The sequence below is a fragment of the Ptychodera flava genome, chromosome 22, assembly GCF_041260155.1.
Source record: "Ptychodera flava strain L36383 chromosome 22, AS_Pfla_20210202, whole genome shotgun sequence".
NCBI classification, from domain to species: domain Eukaryota; kingdom Metazoa; phylum Hemichordata; class Enteropneusta; family Ptychoderidae; genus Ptychodera; species Ptychodera flava.
In genome coordinates this window covers 29,647,500-29,663,033 of record NC_091949.1, presented here as the reverse complement: position 1 = coordinate 29,663,033, position 15,534 = coordinate 29,647,500, and the positions used below count along the sequence as shown (strand labels likewise).

General features: G+C 36.4%; 1 protein-coding gene across 4 annotated transcripts in view; it reads left to right on the top strand.

Moving 5' to 3' along the window:
* The first annotated feature begins 204 nt into the window (after positions 1 to 204).
* The window catches only part of LOC139123151 (receptor-type tyrosine-protein phosphatase gamma-like), a 41,083-nt gene continuing 25,753 nt past the window's right edge, over positions 205 to 15,534 (top strand). For 2 of the 4 annotated variants that reach the window (XM_070689208.1, XM_070689207.1), the window contains exons 1-3: positions 205 to 351; positions 5,674 to 5,891; positions 14,475 to 14,566. In XM_070689208.1, the coding sequence (XP_070545309.1) occupies positions 5,872 to 5,891; positions 14,475 to 14,566 (112 nt within the window). In that variant the 5' untranslated portion in view covers positions 205 to 351; positions 5,674 to 5,871. The remainder of the gene's footprint in view (positions 352 to 5,673; positions 5,892 to 14,474; positions 14,567 to 15,534) is intronic. The other 2 variants (XM_070689205.1, XM_070689204.1) reach the window with 1 other exon arrangement.

Sequence of the window (15,534 nt, the reverse complement as noted above, 5' to 3'; positions counted from 1 at the left end):
GGAAGACTATGTGGTTGAAAAAATATTGGCCAAAAAGTCTTCCATGTGTTTTATCATGTTGAAATAATATCATAAACATCTTTGCGTGGGAGCAGTGTTTGCTTGACACTTCTTTCTAAAGTGACTGGATACCGGTGAAGGGGTGGTGGTTTACTTTATCTCAACCTACCGGTATTTCTCAGGTGAATAGCATTAAGATAGATTATTGTGGTTTTATGAATCATTGAAGGGATCACCGACACCCGAGACTGACTCAAATCTGAAACTTCTTCTAGATCAGGGAATCTACCTGCCTTTGAAGAATGGGAATCAGATTTCTGGCATCAACCGACTGTCTGATCGTCATTTTTGGTAGGTGACTGAAATATTTGTGATTTCATTGACACTTTGACTTCTGCACCTTATAGCAAAGGTTGTTTTAACCCACAGTCTGTCAGTGTTACTGTGATAGTCAATTACACACTTGAAAGATTACCCATGGGAATTCAGCCCAAAATCTTAATAATCAATAAATCTCATTTGTCAGATATTTTCAAAAGGACATGTTGTTTGCAGCGATATCTTCTGGTATGCGTGTATTTACACTGAAAGGATAAGACTTACCAGGAAAACCACAAATTCAAAAATACATGTCGTTCCATGTTGTTGTTAATTAGGGGGGGGGGGGTCACTCAGTGAAATAGTGGGGGGCGGAGGGGTCAGGGAGACAGGAATGTTTACTCCCGTCACTTGAGACAGAATTGATTTTGCCGTATCTATAATGTCGAAAGCTAAATTTTCTGGAATTGATGTGTTTCTATAAATAGAATGAACTTTGATTTAGGTAATTTAGAATGCCTTTTACAGGATATTGTTTCGTTTTGGACATAAAATGAGACATACACATCGCAGATTTTACAGTGTGTGTTATGTGACAGGCCATTTTGTCCAAAACTTTAATACGTAGTGAAATTCTTTGTAAATGTGAATGTTATGTAATTTATACAATTGTACTGTGAATGTACTTTTGGCTACAGAAATGACATACCGGTAGATATGAATGGAAACATGTTTATTTTAGATACAGTTAAAATGTTGGCAAAGATGATATTTAATTGCTGTGTATGTGGAGATAACATTCTCATTAGAAAATGATCAGGTCCAAGAACTGATAAAACTGAACAGCAAGGTAATCTTTGAACAGCAAGATAATCTTCAGTAAATGTCAGTTTATTGACATAAATAGCTCATTAATGTTGACTTTTGAAGATATACTCCCTGTTAGGGTTGTTTCATGGCCGTCCCACTGGAGTCAAAATGGTACATGTAGGTACCTTATTTTATCGATAACATGTCATCAACTTGGGTTTACACAAGATTTTCCCTGTTTTGCTAGTGTGATACAAAAGTAGCATTCACAGATATTAAATGTAAGTTTTCTCTCCAGTCAGTACTCTTGTACATTGATGTATCTGAGTGTAACATATTTTCCAGCAAGGATTGGAGTTGCATATAAAACTAAATTAATCTCTGCTCATAATAATTATGTGGCCACGAAAAATCTTTTGATCTGACTTTTTTGTTTGAATTTTACTCGACCGATGGTGTCAGTTTACCATTTAATTGTCTTGAAGGAAAGCCTAAGGTCATTTGTCCGTCTGGTTACAGGCCACTCAGAGCCAATGAACACACCAACCATATGTACAGGCTGCTGCACGATGGAAAGAGAGAATATTATAACTGTAGTCTGTTTAGCAAGGATATTTACTCAGTCATTGTTCTGAAAAAAATGGCATTCCTCTGACAATCTACTTGAACCTGACTCTTCCTGTACATAATTTCGGTGATCTTTTTGTTTGCATGCCCATGTATGTTTTCAATGTTCTCTCACAACTTGGGTAAATTTGTCAACCTTTATAGTTATTAACATTCCAGTTTTTGCAAATATGTTCAATGAGAGATCGATAACTATAGCAACTATTTTGGTGTATAGTACAAAACAATGGAAAAGTAAATCCCATTGGGTACCATAAATAACATATATACAGTGTGCCAATGAACAATACCCATGAGCAGTAAATCCTTTCTGTAGGCTCATTTTATCATGATGTGAAACCAAAACTAGTCTGAAGGTGGGACGTTGCTTGTTTGTTTTATTTTACAAATTCCTTGGAAGTTGAGCCAATGTTTAATAGCCAGAATCAGTGCATATATCCAACATGTATAGACACATTTAATAATTGAAGTGGCAACATAATGAATGTTTTTCAAAGGGTCATAGTAAGGTCATTGTACGTTATTCAACCTTTTACACAGGAATTACAACCACAGGTCCAGTAGGCATAATTGTGATGATTTTTTCGTATTATTATCATAAAAAATAATTATGAATATTAATAAATTATTAATATGAATGTTACAGAATATTAAAACTTTTTTACACACAATGTCGTCTACTTTGTGTAGGCCTAAATGCCATCTGGAAACTCCATTGTTTTGATAATTATGATTATGAATAAATTATGATTATGATTAATAAAGTCATATTTTACACATTGTAATGTGCTTATGTGAACAACCCTCTGGAAACCCTTATATAGTTTCACAATCTATGCCAAAATATACAAGTGACACCATTGCCCAGGTTCAGTCTACGGCGAGAGTTACCATTGCCCAGGTTCAGTCTACGGCGAGAGTTACTACACAGTATATACACTGTGTAGTAACTCTCGCCGTAGACTGAACCTGGGCAATGGTAACTCTCGCCGTAGACTAAACCTTGGCAATGTTGTCACTTGCATATTTTGGCATAGATTGTGAAACTGTATGAGGGTTTCCAGAGGGTTGTTCACATAAGCACATTACAATGTGTAAAATATGACTTTATTAATCATAATCATAATTTATTCATAATCATAATTATCAAAACAATGGAGTTTCCAGATGGCATCTACACAAACTAAACGACACTGTTTGTAAAAAAGTTTTAATATTCTGTAACATTCATATTAATAATTTATTAATATTCATAATTATTTTTTATGATAATAATAGGAAAAAATCATCACAAATTATGCCTACTGGACCTGGGTTACAACCTCACAAAAATACAGTATAGTGGTTATAATGCTACTGATTGCACAGACTTATCAGGTACGGCCAGTCAGTGTTGACAGATAAAGTTAACCTTTGTACTCCAACCTGTGATTGGCATTTTTCCTCTGTCAGTGTGTACCTGTGTCATATCTAGGCACACAAAACTCAGTGTTGAATGTCTCGAAGTACTGAGGACAGTGATACTATTCAAAAGTAACCAGCTCCTGAGAATTTATTTTTGGCACACGTATGTGTTCCCAGTGGTTTACAGGTGTAGCTCACACTCGTGAGCCTTTTTTTTTTGTCTCAGTGAAAAACTTGCAAATATATTTTTCATAATGAAAACAATTTTGGCGACTAGTGCATACCATCACAATGTTACCAAGTTTGTAGGCCTTCCTGGTAACCTGACTTCAGATTCTACATGAAGGTACAGCCTGTATCCATGTGCACCCATTCATTTCAATTCTGTTTCTCCCAAGGGGATCCGAGGTTATAAAGATCAGGCTGAATTTATTGAAGTTGGGATTGTGCAATGATTGATAAATATGGACATCAAACTTTTTGTGTGTTTAATTATTGGCTCAGTGAGTCATATAAAGTCAGTGCTCATCAATTAATAGTCATGTTTTGGTGTTTTATTTTGAAATGTCATAATGCACCATGCACTGTCAGTGGTCTGTTTGTTCCATTTCTGTGCTTATATGACCTGACATCCCAACCTGCAGTAAATTTTCATGTGGATATAATGATTTCATACTAGCAGACAGAAGAAGTCAGCAAACTGGGTGAGGTCCATTTTTCTGCACCTTAATTGCAACTCGTACTTTTGTTGGCATCTCACTGCCCAATTTCCCACATACTGTCATTTTATAGCTACGTATTTTTTTTAAGTCTGCCCAGCTGTGATAAGTGGGCACATTGTAACCCGTGAGCTCTCCAAGTTCAAGAATTTGCTTCAGTGATAACATCATCTAAATCACCAAACGTGGGTACATTAATGTCTAAGGATGGAAATTTACGTTATTTTGTCAAGATATGAAGTTTGGGATTTCACTGCACACCCTTAGCAAAATACTCTGTAATCAGTATCAAAGATCAAGTCCATTGTTGTCAGAACTAATATCGTACTCACACTGAAACCACAAATCTATCAGATGCCACTACAGTTTCAATTCCAAAATGTCACAACTGCAACAGCACTAGAGAAGTAACCCAAGGTGACCTGTTCTTGTGTAAAAAAATGCAAAAAGAAGTATTTTCAAACAGAAAAGTCAAGTTTAAATGAACTGCAACCACAAGCACAGCCAATCGTGACACAAGATCTAAAAGTCAAAGTGACCTTCAAGTCTCTAGGTACAGAGGTAGATTTGGTCAATCTTCCAATAAAAGTTGTAGGATCAAAAATTTGGAATAATATTTCCAAGGAGATAAGAGATATACATGTTTAGACACAGGTTCAAATAGCATACAGAAATTTTCTTCTGTCACGATACTGATTTTGAATTTTTTTGTTTTGTCTTCAGTGTATTTTGTTCAATTTCTCTGATTGTAAGAATTTTATTTGCTGACACCACAAAGTTCATCAGCAGCAGTATAGTTCTATTTCATAGAATGAGGTGGACTCATTTATTTGGATCACAACAGTTATTTTCCAACCTCTTACTCTCATACTTTGCTGTTTATTGCAGTTTTCAGTGTGTGTATTGGTTTTGTTGATATTGTTGTTGTTGTATTTTGATTTATTTGTTGTGGGAATAAACTAAACTAAAACTAAACTATACGGTATAGTGTGTGTTCCAGGGCCACCATCGACACTGCCTTGGTAGCATGTGATTGTTCAGAAGTCGATCAGTAGTGAATAAGTTCTATTAAAAAGCAAAGTTATGTACATTTTAAGTGCACAGGGTGTATACCACACCATAAAGAGCTAGAATTATAATACCACATCCCTAAGCAGAAGTACTGTACCCTACATGCCATTTGCAGTCACAGTCAGTTAAGGTGATTCTAATTTAATTACATAATCTGCATCTGGGGAGTGAAGTTCAGTTTTCTTTTAGGAATGAGGTTTGTAATTTTTATTTCTATGACTCAAAGAAAATTGCAAAAATTGGCAAAATATAGTTGTAATATTTAGGTTCTGCATATTAAAAATAGGGTGGGTGAGCTTGTTTTATTGGAAAGATATTTATTTGGCCATATTGTGCACAGATGGTAGAATTTTTACCAATGTCAGGCATCTAATATGCAGATCAGCTTAAAAGAGATGCACCAGGAGGGAAGTCAGAGAATGAAAAAAAAATGTACCTCTTTATTTGAAAGAAATAACCTTTTAAATAATAATAATAATAATATTTTTATTGCTTGCTTGTAAATATAGGATTACATCACATTTGTGGCAATAAAAGTGTGATACAAAAATAAGTTCAATTTTTCTTCAGTAAAGATAAAGTTGAGTTGATAACCTTTTAAAAGTTGAGCATTGTATGGTGAACAGTTTTAAAGGCTATTTTCTTAAATGTAGAACAGGACTTAAAACTAAAATCATATCAATTTGATGTAACAGTTTAAAATGAATTCCTTTGTGAAATTTAGTTGCCCATTAGGTTTGGAGCCAAAGGAGACCAGTGCACCAACCACAGCGCTATCGTTTACTTTCACGTCAATAACATGAAGAAAATGCAAGGTGCAACACAAATATAAGGTATTGTAAGCAATGATGATGATCTGGTTACAACAGCTGAGATAATTGGAACCCTTCTTGCCATCGGAATTGTGGTACTTGGTGCTCTCATGTTCTTCAACTGCTGCAGGTACGTAACACTGAGGAGACCTTATCAATCTATCAAATTTGTCAGTACTATTATTACCTGTTTTTCTTGAGCAATCTGATAAAAATCAGATGTAGAGATGGCAACTTTTCCACCTTTGGTTTTTGTTTGCTGTTCTCATTAACTGATAGTCCCCTTACTACAGCTGGCCAACTGCTATAGAGAAATGGATTCAAATCTCATGCTTTGCAGGAGCCAATCAGGTTCTGTTTTTAAATACAATGCTGCAATCCATAACAAATGGTTGCATGTAAACCTTTTTCTAATTGGTCAGCTGTTCTGGCTGATGCGCGAGATTTGAACGCAGTAATTCATATTAGTGGGTCAGATGTGGTGGGGCAATTTACTATCAGCAAATGAGAACAGCAAATGACAAGCAAAAACGTGGGAAATTTTGTAATAATACATTGAGTCTTATGTGTTGCTGATCTTTTCTGTGATATGTCTACCAGTGATTGCTTATCAGTGCTCAGTATGTACTGGTACATGTGTTTTGCACGTTCCAGGATGGTATTTCACCTTTATTACACCTTAAATTCCCTAATGTTGTATATCCTTGTATCGTTGAACTGTAAAGGTATTTTTGCCTTACTACACTCGTTGAACTGTAAAGGTATTTTTGCCTTACCACACTCGTTGAACGTACAGGTATTTTGCCTTACCACACTTCTTAAGTGTGTTGTTGCGCAATAAACATTATAATATTTATTTGAACTTTGCAAACATAGTTGCCAGTTATAATGGTTACATCCAATAACTGTTAGAGGACTGCGGATAATCAACTTCACCACAGGGGACCGAAAAACTGGTTGTTGTTGTTGTTTTGTTGTTTATATTTATATTTGTCATGTTGTTATTGTTGTTGACCAATAAAATTCAACAAACATAACTAATGTGTTGTTGTTGTTTCAAAGTATGGTTATACGGACCATGTTCAAACGTAATGTAGATGTCATGAGAAACAGTATAAGAAGTCTATCATTATATGACCCAATGCAACTCACTCCCAATGTACTCTCTTCAAACTCTGAGTTTGTCCTATTTCAGAAATCGCTATAATATGGTGTGACTGGAAACAATGTACCAGACTTATTAAAAATACGTATGAAAATGTAGAATATAAAATAACAAATCATCATTGATGACACAGTCCCTGCTTGTCTGCTTGGTTATAATCTTTGGTGTCTTGGTTGCTGTAGTGTGACCTTGATGCAAATTGCATGAGGCCTATGATTTGCAAACTAATGTTATTTGTAGAATGTTCAATGAATGACCCATTTCCGTTGGTATAACAAAGTGGGTGGCGCTATCACGTGACGAAAATCGACAATGTCCATTGACATTAAAAAATCGTGACAGAAAATCTGTGTGAGCACAAACTGAATTCTTCTTATTCTGTTTTTGCTCTCTATGTATAAAAAATGGTATTTTCGTTCTGGTCTGTGTCTGTGACAAGTTTTTTTCCAAATTGAACAAATCAGTTCACAGATGTTTGATTTATGGTTCAAAGACATAAAAAAATTGCAAAAACAATGACCGTCATTGTGGCCATATGTCAAACTTTTCACAATTGTTACGTGCAGAGAAAACGAACAAAAGGGTGAACTCAGCAGTTTCCGTTTAAACAAAATTTATTACGAAAACAAAACTAATTGCTAAGTCAGGGACAGAGTACAAGCTTTAAAAGTGTACAGACTACTTATCTCAGCTGGGACGGCAAAGCTCCAGTCTCAGAGTTGTAACAGTCAGTTGGATGAATGAACAGTCCTTTGGCTTGCAGGCTTGAAGCTGCACAAAGTCCACAGTATAAATCCAGCGTTGACAGTGAAGGTCTTGAAAAGTCTTGAGAATGACTACTGCTGGAGTTTAGTAACACACAAGAGACACGATCCCAAAAGTCTGACTGGAAGCTGTGCACGTCCCTTTTATAAAGGCATATAAGAACAATCTAGAACTTTTATTGACATGCTAATTACTGTTCTAAAATTATCTCCCTTACACAACTAATCAACTTTCCAGAACATTCCAAACATGACTAATTGAATTCAAGGTTGTGAGGTCATCAAGGGCAGTGACCTTGAGAATGTTCTAGACTAATTGAACTCAGGTCATGATGAGTGTGGGGGAAATGACCTACATAACACACCCCCTCTTCAAAAAAAAGAAAATTTTTCAAAGAAAAATCTTTCTTTTACAAATGTAATCTTGAAAAGGATTTAAGTACTCAAATTTTTTTTTTTTCTAAAGTAAAATTTCTTGAAAGTGAACAACAATAAAATTTCTTGAAAGTGAACAACAATAAACTCTAAATACGAGAGAGACAGTCTGCAATTAAATTGTCTCTGCCTTTGATATGTCTAATGTCAAGATTAAACTCCTGTAACATTAAACTCCATCTTAGCAATCTCTGATTTTGCCTTTAAATTTCTGCAGAAAAACAAGAGGGTTGTGATCAATATAAACCACTATTGGCTGATTTGAAGAAGTAACATAAACTTCAAAATGCTGTAAAGCTAATATCAAAGATAAACACTCTTTTTCAATTGTAGAGTAGTTTCTCTGGGATTTGTTAAATTTGTGTGAAAAGTAGCAAACAGGATGTCCCATGACTATCTTCTTGCAATTTGTTGTTGGAAAACTTGAAATGGCACTGAATTTGGCATAAAGTATGCACGGCAAAGTCCGGTTATTTTTACTGAGTTCGATAAAGTCATTGTTCGGCAAATACTTGGCTTCCTCCTGGAGATATTCCGCTTTCGCAGGATTCAGTCCGTCTGGATGTTGTTCCACTGGATTACTGTCGCAGACATCTTCGTTGTGGTAGATGATGTTTGTCCTCGTTGGAACATCTTGGAACAAATGTTCATGGATTGGTTCTTTCAGCTGTTGTTGGTGTTCTGGCTGGAGGTGTGCCAACTTTGTAGACTCCAGCTTCTCCAGGATTTCTGAGTTCTGAAGCTTGACCGAGCCCAGCTTTGAGTTTAGAGTATTTTCACTCAAGTCAGTTTCAGTATCACTATCTTCATAATGGCCAGAACTGACGGTACTGACAGGCTGAGTTATAGTAGGATTATCCCTATCCAAATATGGCTTAAGCATATTTATGTGACATAGCTGTTTTTGTTTTCGCCTGTCAGGTGTTATTATGATGTAATTTAAATCACTCAATTTCTTATCAATTAGATATGGCCCAAAGTAACGAGCATGGAGTGGTTTGCCAGGAATGGAAGTAGAACAAGAACTTTTTGACCTGGTTCAAACTTCCGTTTGAGGTGCTTTTATCATATTTGGTTTTCATTGACTGCTGAGATGACTCAAGATTTTCTCTGGCTAATTCACATGCTTTAGAGAGTTTCGTACGAAAATCTGACACATATTGCAAAATATTCAGACAATCATCATCGTCTGATAGGAATTTCTCTTTAACGAGCTTAAGTGGGCCACGGACTGTATGTCCAAATACAAGCTCAAATGGGCTAAAACCAAGAGACTCCTGAATTGACTCTCTAACAGCAAAGAGCAAAAAATGAATTCCTTCATCCCACTGCTTCTCTGTGTCAAAACAGTAGGTCCTAATCATGTTTTTCAAAGTTTGATGAAATCGCTCAAGAGCACCCTGACTTTCTGGATGATAGGCGGATGACCTATACTGTTTAATGCCTAGCTGATCCATTACTTGTTGAAAAATACCAGACATAAAGTTGGAGCCTTGATCGGACTGGACACATTTAGGGAGGCCAAATAAAGTGAAAAATTTGACTAAAGCTCTCACTATAGTCTTTGTCTTTATATTTCTCAGTGGTATGGCTTCTGGGAACCGAGTTGATGTACACATTATTGTCAGCATGTACTCATTTCCTGATCTTGTTTTTGGTAGGGGCCCAACACAGTCTATTAGTATCCTACTAAATGGTTCTTGAAATGCAGGAATTGGCTGTAAAGGGGCCTTTGGAATGGTCTGATTTGGCTTTCCTACCATTTGACATGTGTGACAAGTTTTACAGAAATGTGCTACATCCTGCCTGAGATTAGGCCAATAAAAGTGACTGAGAATTTTATGATAAGTTTTCCTGACTCCTAAGTGACCAGCCCAGGGCGTTTCATGGGCCAGGCGCAATATTTCAGCACGATAGGGCTTTGGAACCACAATTTGATGTTTTATAGCCCAATCGTCATCAACCAAAACATCTGGAGGTCTCCATTTACGCATGAGAATACCAGATTTTGTATAATAGGAAACAGAGCTATCTGAAGTTTTATCTTCATCATCTACCCTGTCAAACAAAGACAAAATATCTGGGTCTTTGTGTTGTTCTGCAATGAGATTTGATCTAGAAAATGTCTGACTTTGTCAGCAGAAGTTTTACTGGAAGTTTCAAATCCACGAGGGATAACGGAATGATCCGTGTCAAACACCTGACTGAGAAAGGTGTCATTTAAGTCAACATCTGTGACATTATTTTTGAGAGTATTTTGATTCTCGGAAGTTTCTTTGACATGGCTCGAGTAATAGCACATGAAGGAAATAAATCGGGTATCTCTTTTCAATTGGCTCTGGATCCTGATCTAAAGTAGGATTATCAGTCACAAGTGGATTAGTAATGACCTTGTCCCCAGCAAGGTCGTTTCCAAGAAGAAGGTGAATCCCTTCAAAAGGCAAAAAAGGCCTAATACCTAAAGCCACAGGTCCAGAAACAAAGTCCGAAGACAAATAGACATTATGGAGAGGAACAGGAATAAAGTCATTGCAATCTACACCCTTAATAAGAACTTTAGAACCTGAAAATGACTTTTCAGAAATCGGCAGGGTATCTGCCAACAAAAGAGACTGGGAAGCCCCGGTATCTCTTAAAATTTTGACAGGGGTAGCGGAAGAAAATCACTAGAAAGTGATATAAAACCATCGTGAATAAATGGTTCGAAAATACCCATAATGCTATCTTGAGAAGAATTGACCTTGACCTCATTAATTGGGGATAAGAGGGGTTTAACCTCAGAAAATGTGTTACACACATTATTAGACTCTAATTGAGTTGATGAAGAAATAAAGCCGGTTGGCTTAGATCCACTTTGACCACTTTGACCTTCACGTTTTCTTTTCAATTTGAAACACTCTGACATTAAATGGCCGTCTTTCTTACAATAATTACAAGAAAGTGTACCGAACTGTTTGTCAGAAGGAGATTGAGACTTGGGATCTGATGATGTGGGAGTGTTACTTGAATTTTGTGAACTGTTGTCATTTGATTTTCTACTGTCCTTTGAGAAATTCTTGGATGAAAAGGAGGAGTTAAATTTACCTGCATTGTTTCTGTATGAAAAGGACTGGGATGGTTTGCTGAGAAAGGAAGATTTGTGGGTCAATGAATAATCATCGGCCAAACGTGCAGCAACCTCCAATGTATCTGCCTTTTGTTCATTGATAAATGTCTTGATGTCACTCCGGATGCACCTTTTAAATTCCTCAATCAAAACAAGTTGTCGTAATTTGTCATAATTCTGACTGACCTTTTCAGAAGAACACCAACGATCAAACAGTTGTTCTTTTGTTCGAGCAAATTCAACATAAGTTTGATCCTTCACCTTCTCACAATCCCTAAATTTCTGACGGTAAGCTTCAGGCACCAACTCATAACCCTTGAGAATTAATTCCTTCACAGAATCATAATTTGAAGCCTGCTCTACTGACAACTGAATGTAAATTTCTCTGGCTTTACCCACCAAAGCACTCTGCAAAAGCATAGACCAGGACTCCTTAGGCCAATTCAGACTCTGAGCAATTTTCTCAAAATGAAGGAAATATTTATCAACATCATCCTTTTCTTGAAAGGGGGAACTAACCTGAAATGCTTAGTGATGTCAAACTTGTCTGAAGGGAAGAATTTTCCTGACTGTCCAAGCTCTAAACGTTTTATTTCTAACTGCAGTCGGTGTTCTGCTAATTCTCTTTCCTTTTCTTTTTCCTCTCTTTCTTTCTCCCTTTGTCTTTCTTCCATTTGCAATTCTTTTTCTTTCATTTCCAATTCCCTCTCTTTCTGTCTTTCTTCCATTTCTAACTGCATTTGTATTTTTTCTTTTTCTAATGCCTGTCTCTCCTTTTCCATTTGTAATTCTTTTTCTTTCATTTGTAATTCTTTTTCTTTTTCTAATGCCAATTTTTTTAGCTCGAAATCTGCCTGTATTTCAATTCTAATTTTTTGAGTTCGAAGGAAGACTCAGGCTCATAATCTTTTAAGGCAGACTCCTCAAAATGGCCAGAATTAACTAAATGTTTTGCAATCTTGAACTGTATTTCTCGCTTGCGCATAGATCTTTTGACATCTACTTTAAGGAAATTGGCCAGTGCTATGAGGTTGTCTTTTCTGAGGGAATTAAATGTGTCCTGATCAAGGTCATCCATAAATTCGTCTGGTTTAAATTCCGCCATGATTGAATTTCGCTGAGTTCACAGTATACAGTAGTTTTGAAAAGGTAGGCAAAATGTTGTCAAACGGCTCAAAATATTCGTATCCCGGACAAGCCCCCAATTCTGTTACGTGCAGAGGAAACGAACAAAAGGGTGAAGTCAGCAGTTTCCGTTTAAACAAAATTTATTACGAAACAAAACTAATTGCTAAGTCAGGGACAGAGTACAAGCTTTAAAAGTGTACAGACTACTTATCTCAGCTGGGACGGCAAAGCTCCAGTCTCAGAGTTGTAACAGTCAGTTGGATGAATGAACAGTCCTTTGGCTTGCAGGCTTGAAACTGCACAAAGTCCACAGTATAAATCCAGCGTTGACAGTGAAGGTCTTGAAAAGTCTTGAGAATGACTACTGCTGGAGTTTAGTAACACACAAGAGACACGATCCCAAAAGTCTGACTGGAAGCTGTGCACGTCCCTTTTATAAAGGCATATAAGAACAATCTAGAACTTTTATTGACATGCTAATTACTGTTCTAAAATTATCTCCCTTACACAACTAATCAACTTTCCAGAACATTCCAAACATGACTAATTGAATTCAAGGTTGTGAGGTCATCAGGGCAGTGACCTTGAGAATGTTCTAGACTAATTGAACTCAGGTCATGATGAGTGTGGGGGGAATGACCTACATAACACAATGCATATGTAGGTCATAGTGCTTGCCTTTGTGCCAAGTTTGAACATAATCAGTTCACGGATGTTTGAGTTATGGTTCAATGACATGAAATATCGCAAAAAATGTGGCTGCCTCGTGGCCACATTCGATCGAATCGCAAAATAACTTGACGTGCATATCAAGGTCATAGTGCTTTGCCCTTGTGCCAAGTTTGATCAAAATCAGTACATGGATGTTTGAGTTATGGTTCAAAGACATGAAAAATCGCAAAAAAAATGGCCGCCTCATGGCCATATTCATCATATCACTAAATAAATTGACATGCACATGTAGATCATAGTGCTTTCCTTTTGTTTCAAGTTTGAACAAAATCAATTCACAGATGTTTGAGTTATTGTTCAAAGACATGAAAAATCGCAAAAATATGGCCACCTTGCGGCCATATTGAATCGTATTGCAAAATAAATCGATGTGCATCTGTAGGTCATAGTGCTATGCCTTTGTGCCAAGTTTGAACAAAATTGGTTCAGCAGTGTCTGAGAAACTGTTGATGACGGACGGACGGGACCCAATCTATAAGTCCCCACCGGACTTCGTCCGCGGGGACTAAAAACAAAGAATGGACTGCTTGGCGTAAGCAAGGGTGTAATTTAGCCCACTTTATTCAATTTGTATCTCTGTGATTTACCCACAATTTTCAATCCCAAAAACTGTGATATGCCAAAGTTTGATAGATAACATTCCTGTTAAATGTCTTCATTATGTAGATGACATTGTGATTTTGTCAACATCAAGAAATTGGTCTCCAGAAAAGCCTTAAGTTGATAATTTTGGACTTTACACTAAAAATATCACCTTTTACTGTCAATATTGATGCATGAGCAAAGAACAGGATGGCTGGACAGTCTCATATACATTACATTTACTTTTTGTATGTTGCACAAAAGTTTTGTAGATAACATTGTAGATAAAAATAATCAACTCATTTGAGTGTTTGGATAGATCACACGACACTCCTCTCCTCTCCACTGTTTATCCTTGTGTGTCTATAAAACAGATAGGCATCATTACGTATACCCTTGTATTTTGGTTTGTTTAGCCAGAGTGCTGTACTGATTATTTCTGTCTCTACAATCAACTCGATAAGTAATTTAGCACTTTCCTCGTGTGTTCTATCCAACCACTTGCATGAGTCAGTTCTTTTTACAATGTTATCTACAAAACTTCTGTGCAATGTATAAAATAGTAAAATATGTATATGAGACTGTCCAGCCATCCAGTCTTTTGCTGTAAAATGAAAGTTATGGTCTTTAACAAGTCTAATCGACTCCTTGAATAAAGTACCACATGTCGGGTGTTTGACCACTACTTCAATATGAAAATGCGGATTGAAAATATATTTCAATGAAGTCATTCTATGAGACGCATCCTTAAGTTTTTCAAATTCTATAATCTCTCCGTCTTTACTTATTGGAATTTTCCAGAAAGCCCAGACAGTCAAATCATAACAATAATACCAGATCAGACTCATCACCTGTACAACCATCACTTGAAATCAAGCAACCGGACTTGAAGAGTGAGTATCTTATAACTTTTTAATAACTGAATTCCAAAGCACACTTTAATCACTCTCTATCATTCATATACATTCATATCATTTCCCTGTATTTTACTCAGTTTATCAACCTGAAGTAGCCCTCACTGTAGCATTTGGGTGTAATGTTAAATTAATAAGGGAGTTTACTACAAAAGTATCGATTCACCAAACTAATACGAGTAGGAAACACTGTATGTGATATAGCAAAATTTTTAACGTCTTTCAAATCATGGATGGGAGATATTTATGCATGAAATGAGAAACTTAACTAGAGAAATAAGGGTTTTCATATGAAAATAATTGTATTGGAATCAGAAAGGTAGACACACTTCAGTGACGTGAGGTCTTCTCAGCTAGGACTTCCTGGTAATTATGTGTTTTTGTAGTATATCTGCCAGGGATGTGCTTTTTGGTCTTAATAGCAATTGTTCCTGCTGGAAGCTGTCAGATGTTGATTCATTATACATGTTTGATTACATACCCCATGCTGACATATGCTTTGACTCTTCTATATGGGAAAACAACTGATCGTTACTTGCATGAAGAAATTTTGCAAAAGTACACTTCAGGTTTCTATGTACTTCTTCTCTACCCAACCCAGTGTTGACCCAGTTTGCAAGATCAAGTGACAGTATACTTCACATACTGAATAAATATAGATGGTTTTTATCCAAGTCATTACTAGCAATCACGGTTTCATGTTCCTTCTTCACAATTGTGGAGGAAATCATGATGTTTTCTTGAGGCATGCATTCATGGATTAGTGATTTACCATCAACAAACTTGGTTTTTGCCACTTTTACCGATGAAATGCATCAAGTTGAGTAAAAAGTCAAATTTGAAAGTTACCGATACAACATGAAAAGACAGCGTTGGTTCATACGTGTCGCTGCATTGCTTTCCTCTTTGATTTTAGTCATAGTTCCCTAATACCCAGAATGAATTCC